The following is a 17500-nucleotide window of genomic DNA, read 5'->3' on the forward strand; positions in this document are numbered from 1 at the left end:
CAAATTCTGTCAGCATTTTTATTGTAATGTCACTGTCAAGCCACAGAATGGAAATGCTGTATAAAAAAATACCTTTCCCCTTTCAGAAGTGTATGATGTGTCACCTCTCAGTTTATAGAGTTTACTACTGTCTTTTTCATTTTTTCACATTAGATTTGAAAGTTTCAGCTGAAATACTCTGCGTCTTTGTTGGTCAAACTTCACAATGTTATCTGACATTATGAATAGATGTTGTATTATATTAAATCTACAGGCAACTCACAAAACACAGGGCTTTTTGATTTTAAAGGGTCTCGTGTGAAGTGTTGTGATTTTATTCTGCTGCTGACTCACTGTAGACAATGGCATCAAGCTGAATGAATGAATCCATTTTCATTGTGAGCTTCAAAGACCAATCACATCACTGGATTATGCCATTCAGCCTGTGGCTTTTTAAAAGTTGACACGAAACCGAAGTTGTACTGCAGTTTTCTTTCCTATTGTGATGTGTATCCGAGTGAAACAGGAACAAATGTAGGGCAGGGCTTGATTGTGTGCATGAGGCATTGATTGGATAGTAGTGGTTAGCAGTTGGTTGATCTCATGTGATTGACAGGTTGATCCTGCCCTCATGGCAATATACATTACATTTAGTTATTTAGCAGAGACTTTTGTCCAAAGCGATTTACAACTGTGGAGGTATTCAGTGATTCAACAAAAAGAGGCAATACACACAAGAAGTGCTAATTATTCAGAGCAACTTGTTTGTGCTCAAAGAATTTAGTGCTAGAGTAGAGAAGGAGGGAGAAAGTGCTTTAATAGGTGGTTTTGGTTTTATTCACCAGGATTTAGGTGTTCTCTGAAAAAAAATTGATTTTTAGTTGTCGTTTTAAGGATAGCAGTGTATCCACAGTCAGAGTGGGATTGGGCAGCTAGCTCTCTGCAACTCTTACATGGGCGTTCACTAATCTGCGGATCTGGGGTCAGTACCTGGATGGGAGACCACATGGGAAAGCTAGGTTGCTGCTGGAAGTGGTGTTAGTGAGACCAGCAGATCCTGACACTCCAGTATATTGATGGGGACTCTATACTGCTAAGTGAGCGCCGTCTTTCAGATGAGATGTTAAACTGAAGTCCCGACTCTGTGGTCACTAAAAATACCAGGATGGGGTATAACCCTAGGGGTTTAACCCTGCCATGCTGGTCAAATTTACCCACTGGCCTCTGTCCATCATGGCCTCCTAACCATCCCCATATCATAATTGGCTTCATCACTCTGTCTTCTCTCCACCAATCAGCTGGTGTATGCACCCCGTATGGTCTGGCACATATGGCTGCCTCCGCATCATCCAGGTTTGCTGCACACTGGTGGTGGATTAGGAGATTCCCCCCCAAAAAATATGTAAAGTGCTTTGAGTGTCTAGAAAAGTGCTATATATATAAATGTAAGGATTTATTATTATTATTATTATTATTATTATTATTATTCCACCAGTGTGGAACATTGAAGCAAAAGGCTTTGGAAAGTAGCGTATAGCCTCTCTGCGATGACACAGTGCTCACACCCCGACCAGAGGCTTTTCTTTTTCATTCTAACATGCATAGTGTGAAAACATGCTAACAACATTAGCATGCTAAAACCTGTTGGAAGCAAACAATGTTTAAAAATGCAGGGTTCCACACAATTCATTCATATTTTCCCAACACAAATCGATTAAGTTGACGTAACACATTTAAGTGGACTAAACACAAAACAATCATGTTGTCTCAAAAAAAATCCTGAAGAATTGTGTTGATTCAGATTATTTTAAATAAGTAGATTGAACAAGCAGAACAATAATATTTTGAGTTAGTAGCACGTTTAAGTTTGCAAAAATGTTAGCAATATGCTAATTTATGCTAGTAAAAGTTGTTAGCAACTTAATAAGCATGTTCAATTTGCTAAGTGATGTTAATTCATAATAATGTAATTACTCTTTTGTTGCTTTAAATTTTTAAGTTGAATCAAATAAATTTTACAAGTTATTTTAACTTGCATCAATTAAGCAGACTTAATAGCTTAATAGTCAAAACATGAATAACTTATGAATAATTCAAGGAAACATTTAAAAAATATAATGATATTTGCATGAAGTTTTGATCAAATCATTTTTAAGTGATGTTAGAGAATATGTTAATCCATGCATGCTGAAAGGTAAATTCATTTAATCAATTCATTTTCCTTTAGCTTTATCTCAGAGGTTGCCACAGTGGAATGAACCGCTGACTATTCCAGCATACGTTTTATGCAGCGTATGTCCTTCCAGCTGCAACCCAGTGCTGAGGATCACCCATACACTCTCACACTCATACACTGCTGCCAATTTAGCTTACCCAATTCACCTATAGCTCATGTCTTTGGACTGTGGGGAAATCCAAAACGGGGAAAACATGCAAAGTCTACACAGAAATGCCAACTGACCCAGCCAGGACTCGAACCAGCAACCTTCTTGCTGTAAGGTGACAGTACTAACCATTGAGCCACTGTGTTGCCATATGTTAAACTATGCTAGCATTGTACGAGAGATGTTTCTTTCTTACTTTTAGCCTGCAAAGCTTTCTCAAGTCATCATAAAAGTTTGTCCCAACAAACTTTACTATCTATTTTTCTATTTTCATGCGTGAGCTTTTCCCCCCTTAAGGATAAGCATTTATTAGCAGCCAGCCTGTTCTCTGAAAAAAAAAAAAAAGGTTTTTATATGTAATAATCTGATGCTGAAGATGATTTAGGGGCTTTTCATTCTGGCGTCCGAATCAAAAGTTGATATTAAAGCTCTTATAGATTCAAAATGAGTCTCTTATCAACGCCGAAACACATTCTAGGAACTGCAGGAAGACCAAATGAACAATTTGTGCCATGTGTTTGACCTCTAAAAAAAACGAATATGCAAGACGTTTGCTGCGTTTAAGGGAACGTGAACAACTCCGAATGAAATAATTAAATGCACCATACTATCTGTGGTTCGGATCATTGCTAGCCTCCTGTTTCTTTGTATCCACAGTCATGGATATCACAGATATCGCCCATGGGAAAACCGATGATGACGATAAGCAGTATTTCATCCCGTTTCAACAGTGAGTGTGTCCTTTATGAGATTAGCGCATCCTTCATTTGCATGATTGTAGTTTCTCTTTTCATGTTTTTCTTCCATGCATTATTGTTTATTTTGAGTCCATCAAACGTTGTTACCCCAAGGCAGTATATTGCTTTTTTTTTTTCTCCTCTCAATTTTGTCCCTCTCCTCTTGGGCTCTCTTTTTCTTAGGATCGCCATGGAAACATACATCCGTCAGAGGCAGCTAATCATGTCTCCTCTCATCCCGTCTCGTGTCATTGGCGAAAACGAACCGCTCGTTGCCGTTTTCAACAAGGTCATTGCGACGAGAGAGGTCAACCACAAAGGACAGGGTAAATCCAGACCAGTAGGCCAAAAAATTCATCTGCGCTGTTGTGTTTTTAGGCCTCATAAGGGCAGAGGAGCATGACCCTGTGGAAGTTTTTTGAATGTTGTTTGAGAGTCGGTTGTTTGGAAAAGTTTGCAGCATCAGGATCACTTTGATAGTCAGGGTGTTTACGACACTATGAAATCATGACCCATTTGCTCATGTACATTGAGCAAGCTCATACACAACACACAAAAAGTGAAATGAATGAGGGAGCATGTGGACATAACACAAAATGTAAATCAAGTAATTTTAGCCTGTCAAAGTCAAATTTATACATGTACATATACATATTAGACTTTCCCAACAACAAAATTGTGGCTTGTGAAAATGGCGAGTGGCTAATAATGTTGGAAAACTACTAGCCACAGTGACTGGTGATCAAAAAAGTAATAATAATAATACACTACCTGAAAAAGTCTTGTCGCCTATCCTAGTTTTAGGATCAGCCAGTAATAACTTGACTTCTAGTTGATCATTTGGTATCAGAAGTGGCTTATATGAAAGGCAAAAGCCTCTAGATTATGCTTATTTTAACAAAATAAAAAATTATCTTGCCTTGATTTTTAATTATTTCATTACGATTGTAAGGTCTGACTTTGCTTAGATAAAAAGTCTTGTAACTTAAGAGAAATATTGTCCCGTAAAGAATATAAAGTTATGCTGCAGTGGGAAAAGAATGAATATTCTGTATGACTTGTATGAGCTTGGAGTTCTGCATCCATACATCTCTGCAATGACTCAAATCACTTATTAATAAAGTCATCTGGAATGGCAAAGAAAGCGTTCTTGCAGGACTCCCAGAGTTCATCAAGATTCTTTGGATTCATCTTCAATGCCTCCTCCTCCATCTTACCCCAGACATGCTCAATAATGTTTATGCGTGGTGACTGGGCTGGCCAATCCTGGAGCACCTTGACCTTCTTTGCTTTCAGGAACTTTGATGTGGTGTCTGAAGTATGAGAAGGAGCGCTATCCTGCTGAAGAATTTGATCTCTCCTGTTGTTTGTGATGTAATGGGCAGCACAAATGCCTTGATACTTTAGGCTGCCATCCACTCTGCAGATCTCTTGCACGCCCCCATACTGAATTTAACCCTAAACCATGATTCTGAATACAGATTCTGTAAGAATCTTGGGTCCATGCGAGTTCCAATAGGTCTTCTGCAGTATTTGTGATGACTGGAATGCAGTTCAACAGATGATTCATCAGAAAAATCGACCTTCTGCCACTTTTCCAAATGATCAACTAGAAGTGTTCTACTACTACTACTACTACTAATAATACTCCAATTTTGAAAAAGAAAACAGGATCACTTTGATCAGAGTGTTTTGCCTACAGTTGTTATTTAATGAGAATATGCAAAGATGATGCAAATTCAAATGTTCGCCAATTTTAAAACTAATTTCAGAACAGAAAAATGGGCATTTAATGGGGTATTAAGTTGGCCAGCTTTGTGTACCTGTCAGGAATGATTGTTAACAAGCCCTTCCAGTTTAGCAGTGCATGAAATGAGACAGACCTTTCGTTCTGTTTTTGGTCATATTTTGGGCCAGCTTGGTGTTTTATTCATTTATGGAATTGTTTTTTTGACTTGCACGTTGTAAATCATAGAAAACCTCACTGCTAGTTCAAAAATGGTTTGGTGAACATTTTACAGTTGATTTAAACAAACAAACCAAAAAATCACACTGTTGTTTTAGGAGCTCACGTAACAAAATCACATTTTAGTTGTCATTTGAGTGCAAAAAAATCAATAATGCACTATTTAAAATTAAATAGGTTACACTTTAGTTTAAGTAATGATTCATAAAATTTACTACGGTCTTATTACATGCCTATTATTAGGATATTAACTGTTTGTTAGAGCTTATAAACCCAGCTACTATATTACTAACCATTAATAATCAGCTAATTATTAGTTTATTGAGCTAAAAGTCGTAGATTGTGGTTTGTTAATTGTGTGAACTGTACTTTAAAATAAAGTTTGACCATTACATTTTATTATTAATAATAATAATAATAATAATAATAATAATAATAATAATAATAATAATAATAATAATAATAATAATAATAATATTGATCAGATGTTAAACATATATATATATATATATATATATATATATATATATATATATATATATATATATATATAGTTTGAGCACTTTTATAATCAAGTTTGAATGGAGCAACAGCCTGACCAGGGTTATTGTAGTTGATTTAAACAAACAAATGAAACAAATCACATAAGTATTTTAGGAGCTCACAAAACAAAATCACGTTTAAATTGTCGTTTGAGTTAAAAAAAAATTACATTAGTGCAGTATTTCAAATTAAATATGTTACACTTCAGTTTAAGTAACAGTTCACAAAACTTACTACTGCCTTACTACCTGTATAAGATATTAACTGTTTATTAACACTTCTATGTATGATTCTATGTATTGTTCTATATCCCAGCCACTAGCCCAACTACTACCTTACTAATTATTAATAAGCAGCTAATTAGTAGTTTGAGCAAAATTTTTTAGATAATGGTTTGTTAATGGTCTTTAGCAGCATGAACTGTACTTTAAAAATAAAGTGTGACCCTTAAATTTTATTATTAATAATAATATTGATCAGATGTTAAACAAATTTGTATATTGCTTGAGCACTTTTATAATCAAGTTTGAATGGAGCAATAGCCTGACCAGGGCTATTATGGTTAATTATTGTAAGGTTAGGTTATTATAGGTCACTTTATTAGGTACACAACTGCAAGATGCAGAAGAGCATCTCTGAGCACACAACATTTCCAACCTTGAGAAGCAGAAGACCACCAGGTGCCACTCTTTTCACCTTAAGAACAGGACACTGAGGGTACAATTCACACAGGCTCACCAAAATTGGACAATAGAAGATTGGAAAAATGTTGCCTGGTCTGATGAGTCTTGATTTCTGCTGCAACATCCGGATGGTAGGGTTAGAATTTGGCATCAACAACATAAAAGCATGGATCCATCCTGCCTTGTATCAATGGTTCAGGCTGGGGGTGGTGGTGTAATGGTGGGGGGGATATTTTCTTGACACACTTTGGGCTCATTAGTACCAACTGAGCATTGTGTCAACGCCACAGCCTACCTGAGTATTGTTGCTGACCATGTCCATCCCTTTATGACCACAGTGTACCCATCTTCTGATGGCTACTTCCAGCAGGATAACGTGCCATGTCATATAGCATAAATCATCCCAGACTGGTTTCTTGAACATGACAATGAGTTCAATGTACTCAAATGGCCTCCACAGTCACCAGAGCTCAATCCAATAGAGCACCTTTGGGATGTGGTGGAACGGGAGATTCACATTTTGGATGTACAACCGACAAATCTACAACAACTGTGTGATGCTATCATGTCAATATGAAGCAAAATCTCTGAGGAATATTTCCAGTCCCTTGTTGAATCTATGCCATGAAGGATTAAGGCAGTTCAAAAGGTAACAGAGGGTCCAACCCGGTAATAGTAAGGTGTCTCTAATAAAGTGGCCGGTGAGTTTATTTACTAATTCTTCTTTATATTGCATTTGAACTTTATCAATTGCTTAAATGTATTTCTTTCTCTATGTGCTAACCAGGCTAAAAACGTATCAACAGACATGCCAGCATAGTGTTTAAACTTGTTGGCAGAATACTAAAATAGCACTAGCAGCAACAAATTAAAACATTAGCAACATGTTAGAGAATGATATACACATGCAAATTCATGCTAATAAACGTGTTAAATCAGACTGGCAAATCATGCTTCTTTCCACTTCTAACTTAAAGGGATAGTTCACCCAAAAATGAAAATGTATTCTACATTTATTCATCCTTTACTTGTACCAAACAATTTAGAGTTTTTCTATAGAGCATAAAAGAAGATATTTTGAAGAATGCTGGAAACCTGTAACCATTGACTTCCATAGTACACTGTCATTTTTATTTTGACATAGCAAGACAACAAATGTGTTTATGTTGGTTTAACTTTATTTTAATAGCAATTTTAAGTTATACTTCTAATTTAACTTAATATCTTAAGATGATTAATGTAAGTTAGGATGGCAAGAAAAGCTTATGTAATTCAGCTGAAAAATGTTAAGGCAGTTGTTTTTTACAGTATAGAACAAACAAATATGATGGAAGTCAATGGTTACAGGTGTCTTTTATTCTTCGATATACCGTCTTCTGTGCTAAATGGAATATAAAAACCGATTTAGAGCAAGTGAAGGGTGAGTAAATAATGACAGAATTCATTTTTGGGCCATTTCAAACATTAAGGTGTTATTTGTGTGTGCAGTCATTGATTCTGCAGTGATTTAGTTTGTGTTGAGAGATGTTGCTCCCTCGCGGGGCTGGAGTTTGTTGACCGACGGGACCCGTCTGACCTTATAATGGCAGGTTTTTGCTTTCAGGTTTGTTTGTGACCCTAAAGCTGCTCCCTGGCGACGTGTTCCAGGTCCAGAAAGATTACCCTCATTTTGTGGATCGCACAACAGCGGTAGTCAGGAAAATGGGTTTCCCTGAAATTATCCTGCCAGGTTAGTCTATGATTCCTTCAGAACATTACATTTTCATCCTTCTAACAGTGCTATAAAAGGGATAGTTCAGCCAAAAAAGGTAAATTCTGTCATCATTTACTTGTTCCTAACCTTTTCGTGTTTCTTCTGTTAAACATAAAAGAAGATATTTTGAAGAATGTTGAAAATCTCCAACCATTAATTTATTAAAGGGATAGTTCACCCAAAAATGTAAACTCTGTCATTATTTACTCACCCATTACTTGTTTCAGACCTGTCAGTTTCTTTCTTCTGTTAAACACAAAAGAAGATATTTCGAAGAATGATGAACCCTGTAACCCTTGACTTATATTGCACACTAGTTCAAAGGGGAAATATTACAATTGATTAAATTAATTATAATTAATTATTAGTATTTCCCCTTTTAGCTTGTTTGTTACACTTCTATAGGATTTGTTTTTCCTACTATGCAAGTCAATGGTTACAGGTTTTCAACATTCTTCGAAATATCTTCTTTTATGTTCAACAGAAAAAACCCCTCAAAATGTTTCGAATCACTTTAGGGTTAGTAAATAATAAGGTACGAGAACATGTCATCACTTACTCACCGTTTACTTGTTTTTAAACCTCTGTTAGTTCTTCTGTTAAACAAAAGAAGATATTTTGAAGAATGTTGAAAATCTCCAACCATTGATTTATTAAAGGGATAGTTCACCCAAAAATGTAAACCCTGTCATTATTTACTCACCCATTACTTGTTTCAGACCTTTCAGTTTCTTTTTTCTGTTACACACAAAAGAAGATATTTTAAAGAATGATGAAACCCTGTAACCATTGATTTAGATTGCACACTTGTTCCAAGGGAAAATATTACAATTGATTAAATTAATTAAGATTAATTATTAGTATTTCCCCTTTGAGCTTGTTTGTTACACTTCTATAGTATTTGTTTCCCTACTATGGAAGTCAATAGTTATGGGTTTTCAACATTCTTCGACATATCTTCTTTTATGTTCAACAGAAAAAAACCCTTCATAAAGGTTTCGAACCACTTGAGGGTTAGTAAATATTGAGTATGAGTATGTGTCATCATTTACTCACCCTTTACTTGTTTCAAAACTTTGAGTTTCTTTCTTATGTTAAACGCAAAAGAAGATATTTTGAAGAATGTTGAAAATCTCTTACCATTGACTTATTCAAGCGATAGTTCACCCCAAAATGTAAGTTCTGTCATCATTTACTCACCCTTTATTTGTTTTTAAACCTATATGATTTCATTCTTCTGTTAAACACAAAAGATGTTTTGAAGAATGTTAAAAATCTCTAACATCGACTTATTAAAGTGAAAGTTCACAAAAAATGTAAGTTCTGTCATCATTTACTCATCCTTTACTTGTTTCAAACCTTTCTTCTGTTAAACACAAAAGAAGATGTTTTGAAGAATGTTAATACCAGTAACCATTGACTTCTATTGCAAACTAGCTCAAAGAAGAGTTATTACAATTCATTAGTATTAATTATTATATACTTCAATACTATTTGTTTCCCCTACTATGGAAGTCAATGTTACAGGTTTTCAACATTCTTTGAAATATCTTCTTTTGTTTTCAACAGACGAAAGATACCCCTCATATAGTTTAGAACCATTTAAGGGTGAGCAAATAATGAGTATGTTTTCATTTTGGGGGGAACTGTCTCTTTAAAGCCTTTCTGACCCACTTTAGTCAACTCTGTTGCAGTCTTGTCTTCGCCCAGATCCTTTTAAAAAACAAAACAAAGCAAAAAAACTGACATGCAACTATTATGTCTGCAGGTTATGTGAGGAACGACATATATGTAACGCTGCTGCAAGGAGAATTTGATCGCGGCAAGAAAAAGACGCCTAAAAATGTAGAAGTCATGGTGAGCGTGTTGGATGAAGAAGGAAACCCCATGGAGGTAAAGAAGCCCCTTAACATTAAATATTCACTAGCATTAAAGGCTTGGAGCAGTTAGAAGATTCCCACTCCATCACTTATTAAAACTAGCGAGTCAAGATATTGCGTCAGTGTTTTGCAGATGTTACATGGAATTACCGTGGTATAACTTTTTCGGATATGCCCATTATGAGGTTTATGTGTTATTTAGTATCTATGATAATATTGGGATTATAGTTTTAAAAAGAAGGTACATTTTAGGACAGTACATTTTCACACAGTCACCATTTTAAAAGTGAAATCAAAGCTGTGGTGGGAAGAAACCCGGAAATATGGCCTGGAGTCACACAGGAACGTTATGTACCAGACTGTATATCTTATCAGCGAATAGAAAGTGACACAAATTTATCATTTTATCGCCTTCCCAGTGACCCGAAGGTCAGTTTTGAATGGAAAGTGAAAATTAAAAGTGATAGCAGACCTCATTTTCAGCTAAGTTAAGGGAAATGTCGCTAGTTAGCTAACATTTTCTTTCCCAAACACACGTTTTAGATGCCATTTCAAACTCAAGTTAATGAACTGATTCTTCCACTATTAAACATGCCACGATACTGAATTTCACTACTGAAATTAAAAAAACGTCCATTTCCCGCTAACATCTGAGCGCTGTTGAGCGCATTCTTAAACAGCACTGCCATAGTATTTGCCAAAGTATTTACCAGTGCTCAACAGAAAAGACTGTGATTGGCCGTGAAGGTCATCAGTTCACCGCTCCTCACAGAGTGCAAACACAGACAAGCAATCGACTTGCGTCTTTAAAACGCTCTAGTGTCCGTGTATCTGTGCTTGCAATCGGTAAAGAATGGTGAACTGATGACCTTCACGGCCAATCACAGTTATTTCTGTTGAGCACTGGTCAATACTATGGCAAATCAGCAGCGCTCAGCGGCACTTAAATGTTAGCGGGAAATGGACGTTTTTAAAATCTCAGTACCGGGACAACACGAGGTTGTGATATTGTTTGATGCTTAATATGCTTTTAAGTATTTAAATTAAACTTAACTGAATGAAATTAAAGTGATGTTTACACCATATCTGCACTTTGAAATCGTGGCAACAGCTGGAGGTTTGTAGTCCACAGCATGTTGTTGCAATGTTTAAAGTGCTGATCCTATACTTCCAGGTTTCCTCTCATTGCAGCCTCGCTTTCATTTTCTAAGATGGCGACCGTGTGAAATGCATATTGGCTGCATGATGAAGCATATTGTTTTGTTTATTTCAATGCTAACAATGTTAGAAACAGGATGGCAACATTGTAAACATCTTAAAACATGTTAGCATTATGTTAAAACTAGCAGCGTGATGTGTTAAACCATTTGTTAAAACAGTCCCATTCTTGCTACCAAATAACATCTTTCTTTCTTTCTTTCTTTCTTTCTTTCTTTCTTTCTTTCTTTCTTTCTTTCTTTCTTTCTTTCTTTCTTTCTTTCTTTCTTTCTTTCTTTCTTTCTTTCTTTCTTTTTTCTTTCTTTCTTTCTTTCTTTCTTTCTTTTTTCTTTCTTTCTTTCTTTCTTTCTTTCTTTCTTTCTTCGTTCGTTCGTTCCTTTCTTTCTTTCTTTCTTTCTTTTTCTTTCTTTTTTCTTTCTTTCTTTCTTTCTTTCTTTCTTTCTTTCTTTTTTCTTTCTTTCTTTCTTTCTTTCTTTCTTTCTTTCTTTCTTTCTTTCTTTCTTTCTTCGTTCGTTCGTTCCTTTCTTTCTTTCTTTTTCTTTCTTTCTTCTTTAATTTTTCTTTCTTTCTTTCTTTCTTTCTTCTTTAATTTTTCTTTCTTTCGTTCTTTTTTCGTTCTTTTTTCGTTCTTTCTTTCATTCTGTCATTCTGACATTCTTTCATTCTTTTTTTCGTTTTTCCGTTTTTTCTTTCGTTCTTTCTTTCATTCTGTCATTCTTAAGTTCTTTCTATCTTTCTTTCTTTCTTTCTTTCTTTCTTTCTTTCTTTCTTTCTTTCTTTTGTTTTTTCTTTAATTTTTAGTTCTTTCTTTCTTCAAGATAAACACATATTCATTTTAAAAAGTTGGAACAGTACAGCATTTACCACTTTCACTTTCACAAGTTCCCATTTCTTTTCACAACATTTAAAAGACACCAAGTGTTTCAGGTGTAATTTTTTGCTTCAAAATGCACCACACATTCTCTATTGGAGAAAGGTCGGGACTGCAGGCAGGCCAGTCAAGTACCTGTATTCTCTTCCCCCACAGCCAGGACTTTGTAATGTGTGCAGAATGTGGTTTTGCATTGTCTTGTTGAAATATGAATGGGCGTCCCTGGTAAAGAAGGCAGCATATTGTGCTCCAAAATCTCTGTGTACTTTTCAGCATTAATGCTGCCATCACAGAAGTGGAAGTTACCTTTGCCAAAAGCACTTGACCATGACAAACTCTGGCTTTTGGTCTTGTTGCTGGTAACAGTCTGGATTATCCTTTTCTTCTATGGCCTGAAGCCCAGGGCATCCATTTCTCCCGAAAAATATGTGAAATACTGATTCATCTGACCACAGTACACGTTTCCACTGTGTGGTGATAAATCCTAGATTCCTCCAAGCCCAGAGAAGTCGACTGCGCTTCTGGACACTGTTAACATAGGGCCTCCTTTTGGCACAGTTTTCAGTGGCATTTGTGGATGTAACTACATATTGTAGTACTTGACAAAAGTTTGCCAAAGTAGTTCTGAGCCCATGTGTTGATATCGCATATAGATGAATGAGGATTATGGATGCAGTGCCACCTGAAAGATTGAAGATCACAGTAGTTCAGCTTAGTCTTGCGCCCTTGTCCTTTACACATTGAAGTTTTTAATAATCATATGCACTGTTGAAGGTGAAATATCCAAACGTCCTCCTATCTTTCATTGAGGAACATTGTTTTTAAACATTTTAATAATTTTCTCTTGTATTTGTTGGCAAACTGGTGATGCTCGGCCCATCTTCTTAAAGGACTAGACCTTTCTTGGATGCTGCTTTTGTACCAATTCATAATTACAATCACCTGTTGACATCACCTGTTTCAAATCACATCATCATTTAACCAATTTACCTGATTACTAGCCCTAAACTGCTCCTGTCCCAACTTATTTTTTGGAATGTGTTGCAGGTCTGAATGACATGAAAGTATGTATATTAACAAATTAAAGGAAGTTGACCAGACAAAACATGAAATATTTTGTGGTCCATATTGTCTGCAATGAAACACAAGTCAAAGTAAATTTGGAAATCACTACTTACTTTTTTTATTTGTGTTTTTCATATTGTCCCAACTTTTTTCTGATTTGGTGTATACAGGGCTTAATTTGTGCCGGAACGATCCGGATATGGCACCTCATTTTACCGATCCCCCTCCTCAACCACCCTCCACCCCCATCCACTGGTCACTTTCACTTTCTTCCGAAAACTCTTCACTCCCCAACCTTCTTCACTTTCGTCCGCGACACCCCTCTGCCATCCACCGCTCCAATAAACACCCCTCACCTGCTCTCCACTTTAGTGCGCGACACCTCTTTATCCTCGATTAACTTTCCGGATCTGTTACCCTGATCTGTTCCGGGACCTCGCAATTCACTAATTAAGCACTGGGGGTATATATAAACAATAAATCATTATATTAATGTTGCTTTAAATTAGTTTTTGTTAAAATATGTAAAGTTTGTCAGGAAAAACACTGCATCTCATTTCTCACAGGATATATTTTTGGTATTGATAAACATCCTCAGTTATTTTGAACAAATCATTTGAACGAGTGAATCAGTGAACAAATCATTTCAACGAATGGTTTAGGGAATCACTCATTAAAACAGGGACTTGCCACCACCTACCGGGGGCTTTAGTGTAAAACATTTATTTATCACAACAGCAAGCCTGTACCAGCACAAAAACACACTTAGCAAAATATTGTTAAATTGTCCTTATCAAAATATTCTGTCAACACTGCACACCTCTGCCACAATCAAAGTCATTTGAATGATTTGAATGAGAAACACTTTGCCTGGTTGCATTGTCCTTGGTCTGGTTTATGTTGACTAACAGTTTTCGCTGTTTAGCATGCAGCGCTCATCCACCCCCTTTATCTCCGTGTTTTGACAGCATAACTGTTGCTGGCATAAAAACAGCTCGCAGATCTTTCTCCTTTATGAAACGGCTGCTGTCTTTAAATGTCCAAACACACGCCACAGAAAGCTTTTACAGCACCGCTCTCGCCAAATGCTATTTCCAACTGTAATGCTCAAATAAGCGTGTCCTGTTTACACTTGTGAACACAGAAGAACTTGCTCTTTTTTTTCACCTAAACGCATCTCCCGTTTTCAGAGATTTAAGCTTGTCTTTCAGTCTCCTTGTCGTTTTGTGCAGCACAGTTTCCTTCAATGTTAACAAGAGCAGAAGTTGAACTTTTTTTCTTGCTTCAAACGTACTGTATGTGAAAAGAAAGCGATTTTTCTTCCAGGAGATGTTTTTCTCTTTTCAGAAAGCCATCTTTCCTGGAGCTGGTTATGAAGGGATCACTGAATACAAGTCTGTCATCTACTATCAAGTCAAGCAGCCGTGCTGGAATGAGACGGTTAAGGTACAAACACCAGGACCAAAACAAAAACAGTGATATCTGCGCTCTGTGTTTTTTTGTATTGACTCGCATCAGCAGAGCATCAATCTGCAGCGCAATCCTGCATGGGTCAAGTGTTGTAACCTGTTTTACAAAGGAGTTATACTTCAACTTTTACTGTAGGAATATTCAGCCAAATGTTGAAACAGGATAGAAGAGTGACTGATAATTCTGCTAATTAACTTATTATAACCAAGCAGCAACATCGCGCTCTCCCTCGTGAAGCTAATACGGAAGTAACTAAAAATGCAATTCATTGAAATTCCACTAGTCCTGGCTCTATAATAGAGCAGATTTCTATTGACCCCAATGTTAAAATGGCCAACAAAAGGTGTTTACAGCCTGGCACAAAGAACGATTTTGGTTCATATAGCTAATATTACCCTTCATGACAACTGTGAGTTTATATTAAGTTCTATTAAGCTTGCATAATTAAGGGTTTGGCCACTTGAGGGACAGCTAGGTCTCCAATGATGGTCGCCGTCACGTCATTCTGGCTGATTAGCCACTAAACTCGGCATATACTGTATACCGTATTGTTTTGTTTTATGTGGCTTTACACAGTCAATTACCTTTTGGAATTATTCCTTACATAATATGGCATGTTGTGCACTTAGTTGTGCTCACAAACTATTCACGTCGACTAAAATTATATACTTATCATATCTATAAATGTATTTGTTTTATTTAAGATCATTTATCATTTATATTTTTCTTTAGAGCTGTAATGCACTCCAGAATCTGACAGATTGATTAGCTGTAGGCTCTAAAGCAGTCATCTGTAACATTGTCAGACAATGTTAAGCCTGGATTTCATAAATAACCTTGCATTTACTAACAAACCATATTTGAAGTTATTTGCGTTTTCCTCCTGTAGAATAGGGGAACAGTTAATGTTACTTGTTACTTAATGTTACCATTTTATACTGTTCCTTTTGCAGCATCAATGCTGTAATGTAATTGAAATACAATCAGTTAAATAGACTTTGGCATTCATTTAGTTGCTCAAGTGTAAAACGAGATGAAAGCCGTTTACATGCACTTGCCCGTCAGGATTAGCATGCTTGCACAGAAGCACCATTGAATAAACTGGGGTAAAATAAATGTTCGTATTTTAAAGACATGGCGGGGGAAAATGTAGTTTAATGCAGTGCTTCTTGTACAATCTGAGACCCACTTTACATCAGATATCACTGAGCCAGTGAAGATAGCTAATTTTTAAAGGAAACAGACCTTAAAGGCGCTGATTTTGTAATGGCATACAGTTCACCGGAAGCGCTTGACCCAGGTTACTGACAAATTAAAAGTCCTTCCGCATACTTCTGCATATACTCTATTACAACAGTGTTTTTAAAAGACTAAACACTTTATTGATATAATATACAGCCAAGAACATGTGGTCAGAACACAAACGAGTTGCAGGTAATGAAGTATTATGCATTTCTCTTAAAGAAAAGCCTGTCTAGGCAACATGCTAGCAGGCATCTGTAGCTCCACTGACGCTCCGCCTCTTTGCTCTTTTATTTGTTACCCCTGGTCGAAACAATGACACGCAAACAAAATGGTTATGGTTGACCACTCCCACATGTAGCTTCATGTGTGCTCTACAGAAACCTATGGGTGACGTCATGGACACTACCTCCATATTTTTAACAGTATAACTAACAAAATAAACCTAATAAATTAGCATAATAAAATGCATAATGTTTCATGAACAAATGTGACAGTTTCTTTTTATATTTATTTTTTCAGAGGACATTCTTTCTGTATTTTCAGGATTAAAATAGTATTAACGTTTATTAAATGTGTAATCTTAGCAAAAAAGTTTTTGTAATGGTGTTTTGTACATTTTTATATTTTATTTGAGAAACTTTCGCATGTCAGTCAACTGATTGAAAATAAGAAATACTTGAAAAACAGCAGAAATAAAATATGTAAACTATTTATACACTTCGTTTCAGCATTTATTTTGTTTAAACCTAACAAAATTAGCTAATTTTAATCGCTTCAAATATCGTAACGAAATTGAATAATTATTTGTGCAAATACATTTTATTTATTTATTTATTATTTATTACTTTTTTATTAAAATAAGTTCTAGAAAACATCATTGAGAGTTCAACAATGGTAATACTTATTATTTCTGCTTGATCATTGATGCATATTTTACAGTGTTACAATTTTTTTCTCCAGTTTTTCATGTATTTTTTGTACTCTTAGTTTTTATTCATATTTATCTATTTTTTCTTTTTGCTTAATTTATTTTTCTTATTTCTTATCCAACAAGTATGAGAAAGAGGCTGAAGGCTCTTCCAGTTTAGAAGAATGAAACGCCTAGCCAGAAGGCAACAACAAAAAGTAAAGTGTAGCCCCCCAAGTGTAGAACCCCAAGTAAACCAATAATAGGACAAGGTGAAATATCAACTGTATTAATAGCCAGACAATAAGACGAAAACTTGCCTCTAAAAAGACTGCAGAGTAGGGCAGGACCAAAACATATGAATTAACATATGGATTCTGAGCTGAATCAGAATGATAGCTGTCGCACTCAGTAATATTAATTTTAATGTTAGTTATATGATTTGATCTTAGTTATTTACAAGCTAAATTAAATTAAGTTTAGAAATTTTTCATTGGAAACTAGCTGATATAAAACAATATTTAAATATATTTTACTTCTGTTAATTATGATTTTTAGTAAATTATACAACACTACTTTATTACTTTATTTGTGAAAAACAGATTGTTTAAGATGAAATGCATATTAAAAGCATGACATATTTCTCTCTGCAACGATCTGTGTTGAAAATAGCCTGGATTTTTTCGAAAAGCTCAAATATATTCCCTATTCAATTTGCTTCCACAATTTTCACTCCATGTCCTGCAGCTTCTTTTTGCTGCCAAGCATGAAAAAAATCACCCTTCTGTGATTCTTTTCA

At 35.7% G+C, this 17500-nt stretch overlaps 1 protein-coding gene across 1 annotated transcript in view; it reads left to right on the plus strand.

Annotated features, from left to right (window-relative positions):
* Window positions 1-17500, plus strand: part of dock5 (dedicator of cytokinesis 5) — a 125660-nt gene that overhangs the window by 84 nt on the left and 108076 nt on the right. Inside the window, exons 2-6 of the mRNA XM_056463211.1 lie at window positions 2997-3093; window positions 3284-3426; window positions 7896-8021; window positions 9814-9938; window positions 14427-14525. Of these exons, the coding sequence (XP_056319186.1) occupies window positions 2997-3093; window positions 3284-3426; window positions 7896-8021; window positions 9814-9938; window positions 14427-14525 (590 nt within the window). The remainder of the gene's footprint in view (window positions 1-2996; window positions 3094-3283; window positions 3427-7895; window positions 8022-9813; window positions 9939-14426; window positions 14526-17500) is intronic.

Source organism: Danio aesculapii, chromosome 8 (genome assembly GCF_903798145.1).
Source record: "Danio aesculapii chromosome 8, fDanAes4.1, whole genome shotgun sequence".
NCBI lineage: Eukaryota > Metazoa > Chordata > Actinopteri > Cypriniformes > Danionidae > Danio > Danio aesculapii.